Raw genomic sequence first — 16,784 nt, 5'->3', positions numbered from 1 at the left:
GATCAAAACTGAAAGTGTAATTTATGTTCTTTTCAGGGTTATCAGGAGAAAATGCCTCATAACACGTACACGCTTTAATCAACTCCAAAGGGTTCAAACAGAATCTATTTTTGAGAAAAGTGTTCTAGAGCAATACTTTCTGATAAATATTTCGCCTTTGCAGCCTTGGCACCTTTTTGATTTTTGTGTAATGAAATCTTTCATCATTTCGTATGACACTTGAAACCCATCTTGCGGGGTGCTATTAAGTCAAAGATATTGGAGCACCTATTATTGAAAATCTTCATCTGTTCATCAACACTTGAATGTGAAGTGATAGGATCTAAAATAAAATTAATGAAACATATTTGAAACATATTTGAAAAATCTGTACAGGATTGAGCATTCAAAATATGAAATACATGTTGGTGTCATGCTAGGTAATGAAGGAAGAAGAGTGATAAACAACACTGGTATATGATCAGAAAAGGAAGCATCACAGCACTCAACATCAGCAACAGATAAGCTCTAGGTCAATATCAAATCTAGTGTGACCAAGACAATGAGTGGGGCATTTTACCCATTGTACAAAGTTAAATGAGGACATAAAATTTAAAAAGTACTTGGCTAAAGCATTAGCAACACAACAGACATGAATATTAAAATTACCCAGCAGTACAACATGGTCATATTTGGTCAATTTCCCCCAGAAACCCCAGTTTCTCCAATCAAAGTATTAGTTGCTAGTGGTCTATAAATTGATTAGCACAGGTCTAGGAGAATTTAAGTGAATTATTTGAGACTCAAAACTAGTAAAATTAGCAGTAGACAACAGTCTGCATTGTAATTTGTTCATAAAAATCGTCACCAGTCCTCCTCCTCATCCAGCAAGACAGAGAGTGTTAAAAAAATTTAAAGTCAGGAGGGACTAATTCAGAGAAAGGTCTTAAGTCACCTGTTTTATCCAGGACTCGGACACGCAGAAAAAGTCCAAGTCATTTGAAACCGTGAAATCATTACAGATGAAGGTTTTGTTGGCCAGGGAGCAGACGTTACCAAGGGCCATCCTGAGGTGTGGGAGTTCCTGTTGAACTGAAGAGGAACTATGGATCACTCATAAATTGTGATGATTGGCTTACCTTTGCTGAATCCAAGGAGAAGTGCGTCGCCACTACCAAGTTGGAACATCTGAAAAAACAGGTTGAATACACTCGATAGAATCCAATGATCGCTGTGATATCTGCAGACAGCAGCCGGTGTCAAGTATGTAATGAACCCTCCTAGAATGAAAAGGACAGCCCGAAGACAGTGCTAGCTTTAGTCTCATGGCAACACCTGCCTGTTTTCCATGCCTTGTTTGTCATCGCCGCTTACATTGACAATTGAAGATTTGCCAGTGCAGATAGCCAGGAGGGCTAAAAAACTTAGGTGGTGAGCAAAAACAATATTTGCTGAGTTTAGCGTGTCACAGGAGATCGCCAAGACCTACCCCAAACCTAAACGTAATCTTGCAATATTAAAAATACAGTTGGTAGCATAATTTGATAGGTAGAATTATTTGTTACAGCACCTGGAGCTAAGTGCATCTGTAGACTAGCGCAGGTTTAATTTTAACACTTTAATAGTATTTATAGATCCTAACAGGCTGTGCAACTATAGGGAATGGTTACCTCAACATGTACATTGGTATGCTCTATATCCTTATTGCTTGCATTCTAGTGATTATCCCTTTGCGTATCATATATTGCTGACCCCTGGCCTATATAGTACTACAAAACGTTTAAAGAATAAAAATGATAAACTATTTTAGTATCACAATTCGGAATCATGAGATTTGTGTGAGTATTTATTAGAGATGCACCCAATATTTGACTGACAAATTAATCATTAAATAGTATCTCTATCACTTTCCCTCACTAGCCTGTTCTAATCTAAATAATGTGTGAAACTTTGTATTATGAGCACTACCTGTGTTTATGTGTCTCTTATGATGTATAGCTTGTTGTATTTCTCAATTGTAAGTAGCTTTGTAGGCATCTGTTAAATGAATAAATGTAAATGTAATGAAAATGTCAAGGAAAACACTATTTAAAATCTGACATTTTTACTGAAGAGATTGAGATTAATAGTGTTACATTGTTTCAATAACAAACCTTTAATTATTTACTTGTGTTTATATTTCTCTCTGCAGGCTGTGGGGCTGCAGTATTGGAGAGGAAGGCTGTGCAGCTCTGATTTCAGCTCTGAGATCAAACCCTTCACACCTGACAGAACTGAATCTGAGTCGTAATGAACCAGGAGAATTAGGAGTGAAGCTGCTCTCTGCTCTACTGGAGGATCCACACTCTAAACTGGAGAAATTACAGTGAGTGTTGTTATATTATAAACCAGAAAAACTGTGTGAATATTACGGTCAAACCAAAACAATTAATGGGGATAGTTCACCCAAAAATTTTCTGTCGTCACTTTACTTATCTTCAAATAATTAGAAAACAGTAAGACGTTCTTGTGTGGAACATAAAAGATGATATTTTGAGATTTAATTTTTTTGTCCACAAATGGAAGGAAATGGCACCAAACTACTCAATATTCAAAATGTCTTCATTTGTGTTTTACAACACGTCATACAGGTTTTGACATGCATGGAAGTAAATTATGACCATATTTTATGTATTCTTTAAAGGGGTGGTAAACTATTTTTATTTCTAGACTTGATTGTGTTTATAGGATGCAGTGCAACTTGTTTCATGAAAAAATAATAACATTATATTTCACACAGTAAAACTTCCAGTGTTAACCTAACACTCCTAATGTTCATGAAGCTTCGAAGCTTTTGTGAATCATTTGTTTTTGAAACTGTCGATTGGAGTACTGATGGTAGAAATTAACCTTTTTGAAGTTTTGAATCAATTGAACCAATAAAACAACTTTTACAAACCCAATGCAAATGCAGTTTAAATAATCAAATACCATCAAATGTGAAGGTGTCTTTATATATGTGATATATATAATTCATTTGCAGGGCTTGTTTAGTTTGTTTTATAGAGAGCTTGTCTAAATAGGCCAGTAAGAGACTATTAACTACCAGTCATCCTTTTAATTACACTAATTAAAATTAGAAATGTCTTCAAAATTATTAAATTGATACAAGATCAAGTAAAAACAATATACGCTGGATCTGGCATGATTTATGGGTCCACAGAGATCGCCCCCCAGTGGCAAACCATTGAAATGTAAAAATGTTTCGAAACAGTTATGACATAATGAAACTTAATTTACTGAAATCACGTGACTTTGACAGTTTGATACATGCTCTGGACCACCGTTTCGAAAAACAAATGATTGGCCATGTAATAAAAATACTTGTACAATAAATGATGTTAGTGTTGGATCCAATATAGTCGGAACAACATTATCTTTAAATTTCAGTCTTTCTGAAAATCCTGTGTCTAATTGTGCTTTGTTTTTGAATGAATATGGGATAAAAATAATTTAACTTTAAGTAAGCCCCTCCCCCAAACTCAGATAAGCCCATGGCAGTCGAGTATCAGTTGCATGGGGAGTGGAATTGGACATCTTAAGGTTTCAGCTCCATAGACAAAACACTGTAAGATCCGAAGCTTCCATCATTTTTATGGGGTTCATGCTATGAAAATGGAAAAACAATGTGCCTATGGTACTTGTAACAATAATTCCAGGTATCCTGAGTAGAGGTCTACACGGAGGACCCAAGACCCGGGACCCGACCCAGGATCCGTACAGGTTCAGGGCTATATTTTAAATAGTCAGTCAGGTCCGGTTCAGGGTCCCAATCTATTACTTCTGGTCCCGGGTCTGTATGATATCTAAAAATTTTGCTCAGACTCCACTCAGAGATGATAGCAAATAAGTAATGTTAACGTCAGCAGCCATGGCACTGGACAAGCAAACATTATTATAATCCAACCGGGCAAACAGTCTAAATTATTATCCAAGTTGACTCGAGATACAAAAAATGCAAAGCTGCAAATTCATGACAGCAAGTGGACTTTTAATGTTGGAATAATGAGTGGATTAAGCATTTCAATCTGCAAGAGAGGAATAACATAGATGGAACTTTCTTGGCAAGGAGCATTGTGTGCGCATTACAGTCAGGTATAAGGGAGGAGGCTTCTTACATTAGGTAAGAAAAAAATATACATTTTGCGACTTATAAATAGCAATTCAATGCGCAATATGTGCCTGGGTCTGGGTCAGTTCAGTGTAGCACATATACAGGTCTCTTTGAATTCGGGTAAGAATTTTTGGAAATGAAGCTTAAAAAAATCTCAAAGGGGACATATGACGTTGCAGAGAACATTATTTTGTGTATTTGGTGTAGTGCAAATGTGTTTATGCGGTTTAAGGTTAAAAAACACATTATTTTTCATATAATGTACATTACTGTTGCTCCTCTATGCCCCGCCTTTCTAAAATGTGTCAATTTTTACAAAGCTCATCGTTCTGAAAAGTGAGGTATGCTCTGATTGGCCAGCTATCAAGTGCGTTGTGATTTCGTTGCTCAAAGCTTCCCACATTGGGTAGACATGTGGGGGAATGTTAGAATGAGCCATTTTAGTTGGTTGTGGTTGACTCCTAACTTTTATAAAGAATATCTCTTTGGGTTTGAGACTTTAGTCTTTGCAACTTTACAGATCTTCTTTAGGCACCAAGAGCTTGTAACACTCCAAAGAGAAAGGAAAATTTTAAATCGCATCATATGACCCCTTTAAAGATCATTCATGTTCTCCACTCTCTGCAGGCTGTGGGGCTGCAGTATTGGAGAGGAAGGCTGTGCTGCTCTGTTTTCAGCTCTGAGGTCAAACCCCTTTCACCTGACAGAACTGAATCTGAACTTTAATAAACCAGGAAACTCAGGAGTGAAGCTGCTCTCTGCTCTACTGGAGGATCCACACTGTAAACTGGAGAAACTACAGTGAGTCTCTTCACATCTTAGTCAATATAAGGTTTTAAGTAAAAGGTAAATTACTTTCTGTAGCAGTGGTTTTGTTTGTTGTCCTCTCACTCTCAGTTTTAACCATTAACCCAAGCTAAAGAATAAAAATTTGCATTTGATCAGATGCAACTGCAGTCACAATTTAAGAGATGCATTATTCAAATGCTTTGAGAAAGAGATTCATTTTTAATCTAGATTTAAATAGAGTGAGTGTGTCTGAACCCCGAACATTATCAGGAAGGCTATTCCAGATTTGGGAGCCAAATGTGAAAAATCTCTACCTCTTTTAGTGGACTTTGCAATCCTAGGAACTACCAAAAGTCCAGTTTTGTGACCTTAGGAGGTGTGATGGATTGCAACTTGGTATAAGGCTAGTTAGGTACGCAGGAGCTAACCCATTCAGAGCCTAATAGATAAGTAATGTTAATTGGTTACATGATTTGCAGGACAACTACCTAGAAGTGCATTACAATAGTCCAGTCTAGAGGTGAATGCATGAACTAGCTTTTCTGCATCAGAAACAGGTAACATGTTTCGTAGCTTAGCAATGATTCTAAGATTGAAGAATGCAGTTTTTGTAATATTGGAAATATGGTTTTCAAAAGACAAGTTGCTGTCTAATATAGCACATCTGTCTAGTTGCAAACTGTAGTCTACTAGATTCTGTGTACTGTTTTTTGGTCCTTTTACATTTAATCATTTAGCAGACGCTTTTATCCAAAGCGACTTACAAATGAGAACAATAGAAGCAGTCAGGTCAACAAGAGAACAACAACAGTATACAAGTGCCATGACAAGTCTAAGTTAGTCTAGTACAGATCGCATAGCCAGGCATCACATTCATTTTTTTTAAATGAAGAACAAGAAAAGAAGGAAAAGTGCTAGTATTAGTTGGTTAAGTGCTGGCGAAAAAAAAAAAAACGGTCCAATAATTAATATCGCTGTCTTATCTGAATTTAATAGGAGAAAATTATTGGTCATCCAATCTTTTACATTTTTAACACACTCTGTTATCTTAGATAATTTAGAAGTTTCACCTGGTCTCGTTGAGATTTAGTATCATCAGCATAACAGTGGAAACTAATCCTGTATTTTCGAAAAATATTACCAAGGGGCAACATGTATTGAAAACAGAAGGGGACCTAGGACAGATCCTTGTGGCCCTGCATATTTTACTGGTGATAAATGAGATAACTCCCGATTTAATTAAACAAAATTGTAGCGATCAGACAGTTAGGATCTAAACCATCTTAGAGCCTGCCCTTGAATACCTGTATAGTTTTGTAATCGATCTATGAGTATGCCATGATCTATGTTGTCGAACGCAGCACTAAGATCAACTAAAACCAGCAATGAGATGCAGCCTTGATCTGAAGCAAGAAGCAGGTAATTTGTCATTTCAACAAGTGCAGTTTTCGTGCTAGGGTGGAGCCTGAAACCTGACTGAAATTCTTCATACAGATTATTTTTTGCAGAAAGGAGCTCAATTGAGCAGACACAACTTTTTCTAAAATTTTAGACATAAATGGAAGATTTGAAATAGGCCTATAATTTGCCAGTTCACTAGGATCTAGTTTTGGTTTCTTAATAAGAGGCTTAATAACCGCCAGCTTAAATGGTTTTGGGACGTGACCTAAAGATGATGATGAGTTAATAATTTTGAGAAGCGGTTCTTTGGCTACAGGTAACAACTCTTTCAGTAATTTAGTGGGTACAGGATCTAATAAACTTGTTGTTGGTTTAGATACAGTAATAAGTTTATTTAGCTCTTCCTGTCCTATAGTTCTAAAGCACTGCAGTTTATCTTTGGGTGCGATGGATGAAACTGAAGTTTTAGATGCTGTAGAATCTACATTCGCTATTGTATTTCTAATGTTATCTATTTTATCAGCGAAGAAATTCATAAAGTCATTACTATTAAACGTTGATGGAATATTTGAATCAGGTCGCGTCTGGTTATTTGTTAATTTAAATCAATGAGTTTGTGGATATGCTCTGCCCTGGCAGTTTTTAGAGCCTGTCTATAGCTGGAAATACTGTTTTTCCATGCAATTCTAAAAACTTCCAAGTTAGTTTTTCTACATTTTCGTTCAAGACTACAAGTTTCTTTCTTGAGAGAGTGGGTATTACTGTTATAACATGGCACAGTACGTTTTTCTCTAACCTTTTTCAATTTTATGGGGGGAACAGCTTATAATGTATTACAGAAAATAGTGCCCATGTTGCCAGTCATTTCGTCTAGTTCCAGACGGTAATGCTGAGCCATAGAGTTAATGAGGAGGAAAGAAAGAATTGTTGAATTGTTAACAGGAGGAAAGAAAGCAAAGTTTACTTACTTTAGCACAGGAAAACCAGTCTCCTCTTGACTTATATCGAAATCAACGGACCTTCTTCTTTACAAATCCTTGTCTTGTACTTCTAATTAGTGACCATTTTTTTGTTATGATCTCTCTGCTGCATTTTCGCATGCATCACTTCTGAGCAGTACATACGCAAATCAGACCTCATATGCCATTCCCCCGAAACTGCTTTGTTTACAACTGTGAGCGCAAGCTAGATTAAAGTGATTTATGCATTTAGAATATGGATATTTTTCTTACAAAAACGCATCGATTAGCTACAGGAGGCCTTTGTTCAACCCCCTCGGAGCCATGTGAGACACTTTTTTTTAATGGATGAGCTTTTTATTAAACTTCTCATGGACCAATGGAGTGCAACACCCACTGAGTTTCATCCAACATCTTGATAGATCAAAAACAATTTTCTTTAAATAACTCCAACTGAATTAGTCTGAAAGAAGAAAGTCATATACACCTAGGATATCTTCAGGGTGAGTAATTTATGGCTTAATTTTCATTTTTGACTGAACTAACCCTTTAATATTCTAATTATGTTTAGCAATAAACATTTTTGTGTTTTTAGAGAATGTTATCCAACATGTAAGCAGAAAATTCTGGGAACAAAAATAAAACATGCCACTGAAAACATTCCCAGAAAATTTAAAAATTCTAGATGGTAAACAAGTTCAGTCTCACAATCAGAAATCATGTTGTACTGGCAAGATAAAATGTCTATAGCACCAATCCTGCTGTACAGAAAAATTTAGTGCTCATACAAACACACAAACAGACTCTCCTAAAGTTTAACCCTCTGAGGTCTAAGGGTATTTTTGGGGCCTGGAGAAGTTTTGTCATACCCTGACATTTGTGCTTTTTTCAGTTTCTTATAAACATCTAAATGGCTAAAGTCTAATCTCACTGTAATCAGCTCAAACTGGGCTATAATAATATGTGAGCAGCATGTATGTACATGATTGTGTTTTTGAGAAAAAAAAATGTTATGCGTGGTTAGTGAAAAGCTAAAAATGTTAAGCAAGTCTTTTTTTTTGGGACTACACTAAATAAATGTTTGTGTGCCGCACAAACCAGCAAAAGATAAAGATGCAAACATGTAGGCCAAGTAGAAAATGTATCTGTAACTAAGCTGATTATTAGCCTACTCTTGAGAGAGAACTGGTTTGGTGTTTGAGATGCTGAGACGCTCAACATGGCTGTTTGATTGGTGAGCGCGCTGTGCTTATTCCATTCATATGTATCACATTGTAGCCTAAGGTTTAAATCATTGCCTTTTAAATATATACAAATAATAGAACGTGTGTATGATGTATTATTATAGGTGAAATTACTCTTGCAAAGCTCTGATTTCTGAGAGATGCACGGAGAGGAAACGGCAATGCGGTGCTTGATTTGTGCTCTTTTCACTCATAAAGTTTACATTTATTCACTTCACACTCGTGACTTTAGAGGTCTTTGTGTAATATTGCGCTGATCCCCTGGCTCAGGTATTATCCAGCAAACACCCGACTTTGCCAGCTTAAGCAGAGTATTTAGGCAGAATTATTCCTTGTCCGTTATTCATTTTTGACGCCATTATCCGTGCCATTCCGAATAAGGTATTCAGCTTCAGGGACAACCCAAATTATTAAATTACACATTTTAATTTTACATGGAACATAGATAAGGTCATAGAAAGTAATAGCTCCACGCAATATTGAAATCCAAAAATTCACGTCGTACTTGCAAACTCTTTGAATGCATTATTGTTAATGCATGTTCGAGCAGTCGATTGTTTCCGACAGTGCTCGACTCATCTAGGCAAGCCCTATTACATTATGAAAAAAAATTAACTCTATTTATGTGCGCATGCCCAGTAGAGCCAAGCGTATCCCTTCTAGCTTTAACCACGCACAAATGCGCAATATCCCGAGCTTTGCATGTGTGTGTGTGTGTGTGTGTGCTGCGCCAAGGCATCAGTCATTTTAATTTTTGACCACAGACATAATGTCAGCAACAGCAGCATTATAAAGTAAATAAAAATGTAAATAAAGTACATAAAAATAACTTGACCCTACAGCTCCAAACTCAGTCATAGAGGGCCAGTGTCCTTTAGAGTTTAGCTCCAACCCTAATTAAACACACTTGAACCAGCTAATCAAGCTCTTACCAGACACACTAGAAACTTCCAGATAGGTGTGTTAAGGCCTGTTGGAGCTAAACTCAGCATGGCACTGGCCCACCAAGATCTAGTTTGGTGACCCCTGTCCGACAGAGTTGTTACTTTGCACATGCTTTTTGATCATTATAAATAACAATGTAAAACTATTTTCTTAGAATAGGAGATATGCTGTCTCTTGCATCACATACATTATCAGTAGTTAAGTATGTGGTTTTGAAGAGGAACCTTTTTTTTTCTCTCATTTTGACTCGGTCTTGACTTGGACTCAAAACATTTGGACTTGGACTTGAGTTGGATTCAAACCTCTTTGGACTCGGTCTCGACTAGTCCTGGTCTTGGACTTGACAAAGCTGGACTTGACTACAGCTCTACTCACATTCTTTCTTGTAACTCTTCCGTCTCAGTCACAAACCTGACTGAATGGCTCATTATGCAGCTCATTATGCGGGCCTTTGTCTTCTCAGTTGTAAATCACAATGATATTCATGATAGTTGACGCCTTCTCGCATATGACTTTTACAAACAAAAAGTGTCTTAGAACATTTTAATCAATATATTGTTTTCTGTGAGTGAGTAAACAAGATGATTTTCACATAATTTAGAAAGAAAAATTCTAGGCTACAAGCTCCAGTTCTCAAAAGTCCTTGGAACCAATGTTCTGTATGTGTTTTATTGCCTTATTCAAGTGATTTAACCCCTTTACTTGCAAACATCGCCGACTGCCCCGGTTTATTATTGTTTCACTTTCACAGCACGTTAAACATCACTCTCTTACTTGATCTGGACAAACTGTGCATCAATTGAAAGTTTAAAGACTCTAGCTTCGATATTTGACCAATATTTTGATAAAACATTGTTGCAGTGACAGTTATTTAGTAATTTATGTCAGGAGTGCAAAATAATAAATCTGTATTATGCCACACTTTGAATAGAAATTCACCACTCACTCATATTCAGTCACGTCTGCAGTGGTTTATTTGTGTTCACATAGACTCACTGAACAGCGTCAATAAGGATTTATAGACCAAAGATGCATATCCGCGGGGATATATGGATATATTTAATGATGTTTATTTCATATTTCTTCAGACAGAATCATCATTCCTATTCATTTTCCACTGATTTACACGATCAGATGATAAATAGCCTCTCCCAGTGCCGTCTCTGTGTATTTGCTTCCGTGTACTCGAGCTGTGACCCAGACAGACTCTGATTGGACATTCGGCTTGTCAATCTGACAGTCCCAAAACCGGACAGCGTCTGATCGTGTCACATGGTTCGAGAACACTTCCTGGTTCATATCTGCTCACAACAAAACTGAAACAACTCTGTACACACGAAATATCTGAATAACAAACCCGCGATTACGATAGAAAAGCTTGGTATGAGATTTTCTTGAGATCTGGGGCATTTTATAAAATATAAAAAAAAATGTACATCGGAAATGCTAACTTGTGCAGCGATGAAAAAGGCTACAAATAGCATATTTTTACAATAGTAAACGACCAAATTCAACCCGTGATCGCAAAAGGATGTTATTACAAACACTCGATCGGGGTTCAAAGTGAGTTTTGAGTAAAAGTGTACTAATAATTTAATAAATTGTCTGATGTAGCTTGATGCTAACGTTAGCTCTAATGCTACTAATAGCAGGTGCATTTCTTCTTTATAATGCATTTCTGTCACAATAATTCACGTAAGGTCGTAAGAAAATGTTTTGTTGTATTTTTATAGTAAGACTTATGATAAATCAGGGCTGAATGCATACAGAGACTGAAGTGAGATCGCTGCTTTGTTGCTTTGTAAACATTGAAATCCCACAAAAAAGGCTGATAAAGGTGGAATAAAAACAAAAGAATAATGATAAAAGAATAATGCGGATAATGTGTCATACCTGGCGGAGGTGTGAAAGACTCGTTTGGTGAGAACAATAGAAACATGAAAATGGGGAGTTTTCAAAGCCAAAACACATATAGAAAACACAGGAGTGTTTACATGTGAGATCTTACAGAGATGAAAAGTGCCATAAATCAATCTGATTAGCCTTCTCTAAAAACACACATTACAAGACCTTAGAAAATATTTCATAAAATTCAGTTTTACAGATTAGATTATGACATTTCTAATGAAGTTTTGAAAGACATGTGGCTTTAGCTACACTGTATTTCTAAACTCATATCTTACATCAACATGTTTTTTAAATACATTTAAAAAATTTGTTTTTAATATTTTTATTTTTATATTTGAGCTTATATATCTCTATTATCATAACAGTCTGTGATTCTGATTCCTGAACAGTAAACTTTGATGTGTCAGCTTTGTGAAAAAATGTTGATTATGTATCTAGTCAGAAAAAAACACAACACAAAAGAATAAAAAAATACAAAGTAGGTAAGGAATGACAATATACATTCCTTACCTACAGTAGTAGTGTATATTGTTATTGAAACTTCATAATGTTTCACTTAATTATACATTTAGTCAGGAATTATTGTTTGGAAAAAGTGTAACTAGTAAAATGTTTACATTTTATGTGAAAACTAGTACAAGCATATAAATAAATAAAAAGAGACTTACTTACGTTTATGATCTCTGCTGAATGCAGCGCTTCGTTCTTTTTTTCTGAGGAAATCCACATGACATCTTTTTGGGGTGAATTATGTCTTATTCCTCTCATCGCGAAGCAAACAGTAAAATAAAAAACTTGAACAGTCTCGCTGCGTTATCTTCTGTTGTGTGGGCGTATTCAAGCCGCGTGCTTCAGTGAAACAATCTCAAAAGCGTGTTCAGCATGTGGGCGTGGTCGCATTAGAAGATAATGAAGGGAGACGTGAAAAACGGACATTGCATTGTTTTCATATGGATTACTTTATCAAAGAATATTCGTTTTCAGCAGCACTTTGCATTTGCATTGTTTAGTATAAAAGTAGACATGTCAAGCTTTCTATAGTTATATCTCTCATGTCTCTTCGTTAAGTATTCACTGAGTTACATTTATTCATTTTAATGACGCATGCCTAAATGAAGATCAGCTCAGACAAAGGCTGCAGACAGCACACCTTGTATGTTATCTTGTTTTTTATTATGTCTGTATACAAAAAAGTAGACCATTTACAGATTCGATTGATCTATTGCTCTTATCTGTACAATTAAAACTGAAAGTGTAATTTAAGTTATTTTCGGAGTCAGGAGAAAATGCCTCATAACGCGTATAAGCGCTAATCGACTCCAAAGGGTTAAACACAGAAATCATTCATGTTCTTCACTCTATGCAGGCTGTGGAGCTGCAGTATTGGAGATGAAGGCTGTGCCACTCTGATTTCAGCCCTGAGATCGAACCCCTCACACCTGACAGAACTGAATCTGAGCAATAATAAGCCAGGGGATTCAGGAGTGAAGCTGCTATCTGCTCTACTGGAGGATCCACACTGTAAACCGGAGAAACTATAGTAAGTTTTTGAGTCAATGCTTTTACTTATTATCTTGTCTTAAAGCAGATCTTAATGTATTTTATCTTTCTCTATATTGTACAGTATTTGACAGTGGAAACTCCACAAGTTCCAAACAAGTGAATTAAAACAACATGTCCTGAACAGGATTGTCATCTGGACAAATGCAGATACTGATCCAGCAGTTTAAAAGAACAGAACAGTTAACATATTCTAATTTTTCTCCAAACACTAGGTACTTGGAGTATACAGCTTGAGTATAATAACGTTTTTTTATTTTAATACTGTAGACTGAGCCATTAATATAGTCCCTCCAAATGTAATGCCGGTTGTTTATCCATTACAGGATTTAATTCATTCATTAAAACGAAACAAAACAATAAGTCAATACAATAACTATAATAATCCTCAATGAGAGTAATCCTCACTGAGAGACACACCAGTACGTAAATGAGTAATTTTCAAAGCTGGAAAAGAGAGTGAGATACCCACATAATGTAGTTTCTAAACTAGACACAATATACATAAAACAACAATCAGAAACTCAAGTACAAACTTGCAAGAATGCAGGAATAAGACCTGCTGGAGAATATTTTTGTTCCAATTTATTCTCCCTCATCTTCCGTTTGATTGTATTATTAAACTCATTCATATGTATTGTTTTAATTTAATATTGTTTTATCCTTGTTTAATGTTTAGCACATTTCCGTGTTCTGAAGCTGTAAATGTTTTGGCAAATCATTTGTTTGTTGTTTTTCATGTCAATAAAACAGCTGAACAACTGTGTTTGTATGAGTGACAGGGCTCCCAAATATATTGTTAATGTGCAGCAGCATTTACAGCAAACACACTCACTCTACAGTAAACACTCTGAAACACTGAAAACACTGTATTTTGAGCTGCTTGTGTGTAAAATGAATGCAGTGCCACTATTCACACACACAAAACACTTTTGTTTTGACTTTTTGACAACTCAAAGGTTGTGTATCTCATTTAATTGCCAATGACTTATGGGACTTTGATACTAAATAGGAAACCAGGGGCCTTTTTCTTCATACATCACTTATTACATCCGAGATGAAATGTCACATCCAAGATGATATCATCGTGCTAATCAGGATCCGGCTAATCCGTTCTTCGAATGCACCTGTTGTTGGTAATTAGTATTGGCTGGATTGAGATATCTGAGATAATTGTACGTTTATGGGTTGGATTAAAAGGGGCTATGTATCGATACTCTAAACCACAATCAGCAATTGGTTGGTGGCAAGACAGCAATGTAATGACATCATATAATCATCCAGAAATGTGTCTATTTTTTCATCAGGTTTTTATTATTATTATTATTATAAGGAAACAGAAATACATAAATGTTATAATATATAAATGAAATATGCATGTTTTTATTTGATTAAAATATTTTAGATGATATTTATATTCATGATTTCTAATAGGCCTATTTTTACAGGCTTTACATTTTTATTTCAATGTAGTAATTAACAATTAAATCAATTTTATATTTAAACAGATTTGTTAAGTGACAGAATTAAAGTTTCTTAAGGGTCAAGATCATGTTATCTGCATCGCCTGTGCTCCATTCAATTCAATTCAAGTTTATTTGTATAGCGCTTTTTATGATACAAATCATTACAAAGCAACTTTACAGAAAATGATGTTTCTACAATATTTAGTAGTAGCTTATAAGTGGTGACTGTCAGTTTGGGCCCATATGACAGGAGTTTTCTGAATAATAAATACAAGATGTAGTCAGCCAGACGATGAACATTATTAACAGCAATTATTATATGATGTAGTCACACTTGTAGCAACATTTGTTAGTTTTGTTTGTTGATTCAGGGTTAGCATCATCTGAGGTGTCTGCATCATCTCTTCTCAGGTGTTCTGGATCCAGACTGGAGCGTGTGTATATCCTGGTTACCACGTGATGTAAATCCAGTGGCAAAACAGAGAAACAAAGAGACATCATTAGCGTAGCTGCTATTCCAACAAAGTTAAATTAATTAGTTTAACCCTAGGTCAAGAATAAGAATGCGCATTTGATCAGATACAACTGCAGTCACAAATTATGAGATGCATTATTCAAATGCTTGGCGAAAGAGATGTGTTTTTAATCTAGATTTAAACAGAGAGTGTGTGTCTGAACCCCGAACATTATCAGGAAGGCTATTCCAGAGTTTGGGAGCCAAATATGAAAAAGCTCTACCTCCTTTAGTGGACTTTGCTATCCTAGGAACTACCAAAAGTCCAGCGTTTTGTGACCTTAGGGAGCGTGATGGATTGTAACGTGATATTAGGCTGGTTAGGTACGAAGGAGCTAAACCATTTAGGGCCTTATAGGCAAGTAATAATAATTTGTAACTGATACAGAACTTAAGTAGCCAGTGCAGAGTAAAATTAGAGTAATATGATCATATTTTCTTGACCTGGTAAGGACTGTAGCTGCTGCGTTTTGGCCTGTAGCTTATTGAAGAACCACCTAGAAGCGCATTACAATAGTCCAGTCTAGAGCTCATGAATGCATGAACTAGCTTTTCTGCATCAGAAACAGGTAACATGTTTCGTAGTTTGGCCATGTTTCTGAGATGGAACAATGCCATTTTTGTAACATGGGAAATATGGTTTTCAAAAGACAAGTTGCTGTCTAATATAACACCCAGATTTTTGACTGTAGAGGAAGTAACAGTACATCCATCTAGTTGCAAACTGTAGTCTACAAGATTCTGTATACTGTTTTTTGGTCCAATAATTAATATCTCTGTCTTATCCGAATTTAATATGAGAAAATTATTGGTCATCCAATCTTTTAAATTTTTAACACTCTCTGTTAGCTTAGATAATTTTGAAGTTTCATCTAGTCTTGTTGAGATATATAGCGGAGTATCATCAGCATAACAGTGGAAACTTATCCCGTATTTTCTAATAATATTACCAATGGGCAACATGTATATTGAAAATAGAAGGGGACCTAGGATGGATCCTTGTGGCACTCCATATTTTACTGGTGATAAATGAGATGACTCCCCATTTATATAAACAAAATGGTAGCGTTCAGACAGGTAGGATCTAAACCATCTTAGAGCCTGCCCTTGAATGCCTGTATAGTTTTGTAATCAATCTAGGAGTATGTCATGATCTATGATCTATGGTGTCGAATGCAGCACTAAGATCAAGTAAAACTAGCAATGAGATGCAGCCTTGATCTGATGCAAGAAGCAAGTCATTTGTAATTTTAACAAGTGCAGTTTCTGTGCTATGGTGGGGCCTGAAACCTGACTGAAATTCTTCATACAGATAATTGTGACCCATCATGGAAACTAGTGACACAAGTCGGCAGCACAACTTTCGAGCAAAATGAGAAAGAAGCGTTTTTTTTTTTTCAAAATTGGTGATTTTCGTTTTTTTGCAGAATCTGTTAGTTGAGATCACGAAGAAGCCTCTCCGTGTTTGAGATAGCAGTATTGGTATATTTAAAAGCGTACATTTTGAGGTTGAAATCGGCTTGTTTTTCGGAGATTCTAGCACGCAGTAGGGGCGTGTCATTGTCTGTGTGTATTTCCATACTGGATAAGCCGGCTTTTGTTTCTTTTGTTATTGCCCCCGCCCTCCGAGGGAAGCGTGGCTACTTATTATGCAGCGCTCTGGCCGGCTCTAGCTGAAATCAAAATTCAATGAAGATGGACGCCGCAAAGATGATCGCAGACGAGCTGAACCGTTACACCGAAAATGTTTTGAAGTACTTCTTCGAAAGCCGGATGCTTATGAACAAGCGCTCACTGATTCTGAAGACGATCTGAGCGACGATGAAAGGGGCATAATAAGACTGTATAATATCCCTAATCTACAAC

The 16,784-nt window shown here is 36.2% G+C and overlaps 1 protein-coding gene across 1 annotated transcript in view; it reads left to right on the top strand.

The window, feature by feature from the left end:
* LOC132160152 (NACHT, LRR and PYD domains-containing protein 3-like) overlaps positions 1-12,919 on the top strand; it is a 99,294-nt gene extending 86,375 nt beyond the window's left edge. The window contains exons 7-9 of the mRNA XM_059569889.1: positions 2,171-2,344; positions 4,760-4,933; positions 12,745-12,919. Coding sequence (XP_059425872.1) covers positions 2,171-2,344; positions 4,760-4,933; positions 12,745-12,919 — 523 coding nt within the window. The remainder of the gene's footprint in view (positions 1-2,170; positions 2,345-4,759; positions 4,934-12,744) is intronic.
* Positions 12,920-16,784: the final 3,865 nt, after the last annotated feature.

This window comes from Carassius carassius, chromosome 16 (assembly GCF_963082965.1).
Source record: "Carassius carassius chromosome 16, fCarCar2.1, whole genome shotgun sequence".
Lineage (NCBI taxonomy): Eukaryota > Metazoa > Chordata > Actinopteri > Cypriniformes > Cyprinidae > Carassius > Carassius carassius.
The sequence above is the reverse complement of the archived record's forward strand: the minus strand, read 5'-3'. Positions and strand labels throughout refer to the sequence as shown.